Raw genomic sequence first — 5,723 nt, 5'->3', positions numbered from 1 at the left:
ATCGCGTCGATCTCAGTGTTCCGCGCCTGCAGCTGCCTCCGATACTCCACGATCTCCTCCTTGGCGGCGCGGATGGCGTCGTTGTTCTTTGCCGCCGCCTCGCTCATGTTCGTGAACTTGTTCTTGTACCAGTCCTCAGCAGTGTGCATGTTTTGCGCCGCCAGGGTCTCGTACTGCCCACGGATCTCCTTGAGTGCCATGGACAAGTCCGGTTTGATCGTGTCCATGTCCACGGACACCTGCGTCTCCTGCAGGACCGCGTGCATCTCGGCCACCTCCTCGTCGTGCACCTTGCGCAGGAAGGCGATCTCGTCGAGCAGAGACTCGACCCGCTTCTCCAGGTCGGCGCGGACGATCGTCGCGTTGTCCACGTCCTTCCGCAGGTTCTTCATGGCGTTCTCGGCGTCCTGTCGCAAACGCATCTCGTGCTCGCACCTTTCGTGCACGCGCTGCAGCTCGTTGTCCATCTGCTCGCGCTCGATCTGAAACTGAGTCTTCTCGTGATTGAGGTCGTCGACCAGCGAGCGCAGCTCCCGCATCTCCGAGTCGTAGATCTCGGTGAGACGCGACGGGCACGACTGTCGTTGCCTCAGCAACGTCACCTCGGTCTCGAGGGAGCGTTTGGTTTCTTCGAATTCGTGAACTTTCTCGATGTAACCGGCGAATCGGTCGTTTAGGCCTTGGAGCTGTTCTTTCTCGTTGATCTTCATCGACCTGAACTCGGTGTTGAGTGCAGACGCCTGGCTCAGGTCCAGCATGTCCGACGAACCGCCCATGGCCGTCCCCAGAGAGCTGCTGTACGTGTGCTGAGGGCGTCTCGCCGCCAACGTCCGCGGGGCCGACCCCCGGCTCCACGAGTGAGACGAGTAGCCGTTGCCGTAACTACTCGCCGAGTGAGACTGGAAAGAGCGCGCCGAGTGACGCGACGCGTCACCACCGAACATCCTGCGGTATGAGGAGACGGAGCTGGCCTCGGTGCTGAGTACACTCATTGTATACGATCGCCGCGTTTACCACAACAATGAATACTGTGTCCTTTCGAGCTCGTTTACAACGCTTTTATGACCGACTTTGAGGTACGATCACCACGTACTCGGGTAACTGATGAGTGATGACGCCCCGAAGCCTAAAGGCACAACGGTTGGACTCGCTTTCTCCCGACGCGCAATGCGAGGCAAACTTATCGAGCTTATAAGGACTCGGCACGAACCATTCACTCCCAGCGGCTCACTTGACGTCGGGCTCACTTATTCTCCCAAAAAACCTTACCAAACGCTTAAAATTATCGGAATTTTCAATGAGCTTAAAGATTTGTAAATTTTTATATTTCCCTTTTAGCAAAATGGCGGTTTCCAGTATTTCTGCCCGGCTCGTTAATATTTGAGCGCCCCCTCTGCTCCCCGGCGAAGTGGTACGACCCATCCTCTTTGCCGCAGTGACGTCGCGCGTTGCCGTACATTGCAGTGGAATATAAAACGAACTTGCGGTAAAAAGTACATTTCGAACGGCTTCTGATTTTCCAGTTTCGAGGGCAAATTACGTGGAAACCTCCTCTAAGTCCGCAGAGCTGGTGCACGCCGCAAGTACGAGTGGTGTCGAGTGAAACGTCATTACAAATTTACGACGTGGTCTGGAAGGGCTTGGTAAAAGAAACCACACCCCGTCTGCAAAACGAGTCTGTCTCTCGTATCGCTCAGTTTGTCTAAACGTACACCGTCCTTGTCCCTCAAGTCATCATCAGTCTGTCTGCAGGACTAAGACCTCCATGCTCCAATTGCTCCATTAACTCACGTTGGCGGTACCTGGTATTGACATACTCGTCACGCTTCTCAATGCACGTTGGTGACAGTTTGAATGAATCATTTTATCAGGCGGTTTTTGTTGAAGAGGAGGATGAAGGAACATGAGGAGGATGAAGCGAAACGACAGGTGGATCGGCGGAACATTACCTGTACATACTGTATTTTGTTAGTTTCAAGGTTGATCCACTTGAGACACGAAAAAACTAATTTTGTTGTGATTGAATGACCCAGACTCAACACTTCTGTCGGTTGGTGGTTCGAATGTCGGTCAGCACACGCTTATAAATAAGTTGTAAGTTATTACCTCCGCCACCGAAGTTGTTTTGTTTTCACCCCTGTATGTTTGTTCCTCTTGAGAAAATGGAAGATTTTTCAAGTATGTTTGTTGGTCTTGTGCTTTATTCTGTCTCTGTCTGTCTGTCTGTATGTATGTCAGTCGCCTTCAGGTCACAATTTTCAACCGATCTTCACGAAACTTCACCAAATGGTAGAATTGGTCATAAGCAAGAAGCCTTTTGTTTTTGGGGTCAAAACACCAAAACGCTTCTCAATGAACGCCTGCGTGTGGATTCGGAATGAACGCCACCAAAACGCCTGCGTGTCGTAAGAGGCGACTCAAAGGGTTGGCGTCAGGAAGGGCATCCGGCCATAAAACCATTGCCTCAAAAAGGGAACCATGATTGTCATGGGGCCCGCAAGGCTAACCCCCGAAGGGATGAAAGGCCCTTCGAATAGGTCAACACAAGCCAAAGGTCACCACCTTTGTCAAGTTCCTAAAATCCTCAATTTTCATCCGATTGACTTGATATTCTAAGAGGATTTGCATATCTTATCTCTGAATTCAAACACCAATTATTTTTTTAGGTCAACATAGGCCAAAGGTCACCAACTTTGTAAAATTTCTAAAATCCTCAATTTTCATCCGATTTTTTTTTTTTTGAATACAGAGTCGAGGCTCGTGAAAGAGCTAACATTTATCAAACCAACAAATCAAACCAACAAGCAAACAAAGTATATAAAAAGGGGAGCGGTCGACAAGATGGGGAGGGAAGGGGAGGAAGCACACAAACACAACATTTGAGAGCAGGGACATCGGGAGATGTTTTTGGAGGGAGAGGGCCTGGGGGGAGGCAGGATAGGTATAAAACGCAAGGACACCAAGGGCTTCCAGGAAATAATTCAAAAGTCACCTCAAAAAAGTGGATTTGGGGTGAAATTAGCGGGGGTAGAAAAGATCAAGGTTGTGGATTGGGGAAGATAAGAGATGGTGGTGAACAGCCGTTTTAAAGACCTGGAGGGAGGAGTGGGATTGAAGAGAGTGAGGGAGTTTGTTCCAGAGGTGGGAGAAAAGAGGAATGAAGGAGTGAAGGTGAGCAGAGAGTCTTGATTTTGGCAGTTTAACCATAAGAGGGTTGCAGGCAGATCTTGTGCGACCTGCAGGAATATTTGGGGGACAGAGCCCAGAGAGAGCTGGGGGAGCAAGGCCGGAGAGGAGTCGGTAGAAGACGGAAAGACCACCAACCTGCCTGCGGTGATTAAGTGAAAGGCCCTCGGAGACAGCGTCATCGCGGGAGATTCCAATGATTCTGAACGCTTTGGTTTCAACAGCGTGAAGACGAGCGAGGTGTGAGGCAGGAGCACCAGTCCATGAGGGGAGAGCAGTACTCCATTGAGCTGTGGATGAAAGCCTTGTATGTGGTGAGGAGCTCAGGTGTGCCAAGGAAGAACTTCGCACGACGGAGGATGCCCAGTCGGCGACTGGCTTTGGAGGCCAGCTTGGAAATGTGGTTTTCCCAGGAAACCAGGAAACCAGAATCCCAGGAAATGTGGTTGTTTGAAATTCCAACTTCTTTCCTGGAAGTCCTGGCAGTGTCCATATGTTTTATACCTCTCCCACTGCCCCCTTCCCACGCCCCCCCCCCCCCCAAAGCCCTCGCCCTCTCTCAGATCTCTCGATGTCTCCATGTCTCTCGGTCCCTGCTCTCAAATGTTGTGTTTGTGTCCTTCCCCCTCTCTCCCCATCTTGTCTACCGCTCCCTATGTTATATGTTTTATGTGTCGGTTTGTCTTTCTGTGTGATTAATGTTCGCTCTTTCACGAGCCTCGATATTGTATAAAAAAAAAAAAAGAAAAAAAAAAGAAAAAAAAAAAAAAAAGAAAAAAGAAAAAAAAAGATCATGGCAGATAGTGAGACCCAACAGCTTGAGTGACAGAACTTCTTGGAGAGGATTATTCAGAAAGTGGATGGGAGGGTTGTCCAGTCGGTCTTTTCGGAGAGACATCGTAAGAGTGTGAGATTTGTCAGGATTGAAAGACATGTTCCACTTGTTTGCCCAGTCTGTGATTTTGTCCAGGTCTGCAGAGAGTGAGGAGGCTGCGGACTGTCGATCTGAGGGATGAGGAATGGAGCGGCAGAGAGTGGAGTCATCAGCAAAGAGATAGAGAGGATTTTCAAGAGAGTCAGAGAGATCATTGATGAAGACCAGAAAAAGCACAGGGCCCAGAACACTGCCTTGGGGAACTCCAGCCTGAACAGGAAGAGGAGATGAGAGAAACCCATTCAGGGCCACACGTTGACTACGACTAGAGAGGAAGTCCGCCAGCCATGCGTGGAGAAAATGATTTTTGATAAGTTGTAAGAGTCAAATGATTGACTTGAAATTTTAAGAGGATTTGCATGTCTGGTCACTGAACTCAAGCACCAAGTATTTTTGAGGTCAACATAGGCCGACAACTTATTTTAGGGATTTCGCAAGTATCGTGCTGTTTTTTTGTTTTTTATTTTTTTGTATACTGAATCGAGGCTCGTGAAAGAGCTAACATTTACTTCACAAACAAATCAACCAGACAAACAAAATATATAAAAATAGGGAGCGGAAGACAAGATGGGGAGAGTGCACAGCATATTTCTTGTTTGTCTGCCTGTGAACAGGATATCTCAAAAAGTTGTAGACGGATTCGGACGAAATTTGGCGTAGGTTGGGTATGTGACAAGAACAAAATGATTAGCTTTTGGTGAAGATCCGGATTCGAATCCGGCTAGTATCATTTATTTAAGTGATTCGTCACCATTGGGAGATCGGGCCATAATCGATATTGCAGGATATCTCAAAAAGTTGTGGACGGATTCGGACAACACTTGGTGGAGAGGTTTCGTATGTGACTATGAAGCATTGATCCAATTTTGTTTAAGATCCGAATCAGAGAATTTTTAAAGTGATTCTTCACCATTGAGTGATAGGGCTGAAAACGATACAAGTCTCGAAAAGTTGTGGACGGATTTGGATGAAACTTGGTGAACAGCTTGGGTGTGTGACGAGACCAAATCGATTCGATTTTGGTGAAGATCTGAATATGGATTCGGATACGATAATTATTTAAAATTTTAAGTGATTCTTCACCATTGAGAGATCAGGTGAAAAGTGATATACAACATGGTATTTCAAAAAGTTGTGGACGAGTTATGACTAAACTAGGTGGATGAGTTGGTTTTAGGTGATGAGAACAAGCAGATTCGATTTCAGTTGAGGTCTGAATCCAGATCCGGCCTATCACAACAACACACAACAACAACATGCATTTTAAGGCCATTTTCCCTGCTAGAGCGGGGGTTAGCCTTGCGGTCCCCATGACAATCTTCTCCATTTTGCCCTATTTTCTGCATCTCTCCTTGTTAACCCCCTTGCCCGCATTTCTTCATCCACCATCTTTAGCCAAGTCTTTCTCCGTCTTCCCCGTCCTCAACTTCCTTCTACATTCATTTCCATCAATCTTCTCAACCAGTCACTTTCATCCTTCCTCAACACGACCAAACCATCTCAACCTGTTCCTCTTCACAGCATCAATCACAGGCCTATCAATGGGATACAAAACAAACTGTTCAGCCTGGTAGAGGTATGCGCTCGACCAAGTGCCGTTCTA

General features: G+C 47.9%; 1 protein-coding gene across 1 annotated transcript in view; it reads right to left on the bottom strand.

Annotated features, from left to right (window-relative positions):
- The window catches only part of INA (internexin neuronal intermediate filament protein alpha), a 52,249-nt gene extending 51,062 nt beyond the window's left edge, over window positions 1–1,187 (bottom strand). The window contains exon 1 of the mRNA XM_078772298.1: window positions 1–1,187. This exon is cut by the window's left edge and continues 79 nt beyond it. Within this exon, the coding sequence (XP_078628424.1) occupies window positions 1–992 (992 nt within the window). The 5' untranslated portion in view covers window positions 993–1,187.
- Window positions 1,188–5,723: the final 4,536 nt, after the last annotated feature.

This window comes from Myxine glutinosa, chromosome 2 (assembly GCF_964187855.1).
Source record: "Myxine glutinosa chromosome 2, kmMyxGlut1.1, whole genome shotgun sequence".
NCBI lineage: Eukaryota > Metazoa > Chordata > Myxini > Myxiniformes > Myxinidae > Myxine > Myxine glutinosa.
Note: the sequence above shows the minus strand (reverse complement) of the source record. Positions and strands in the feature narration are given on the sequence as shown.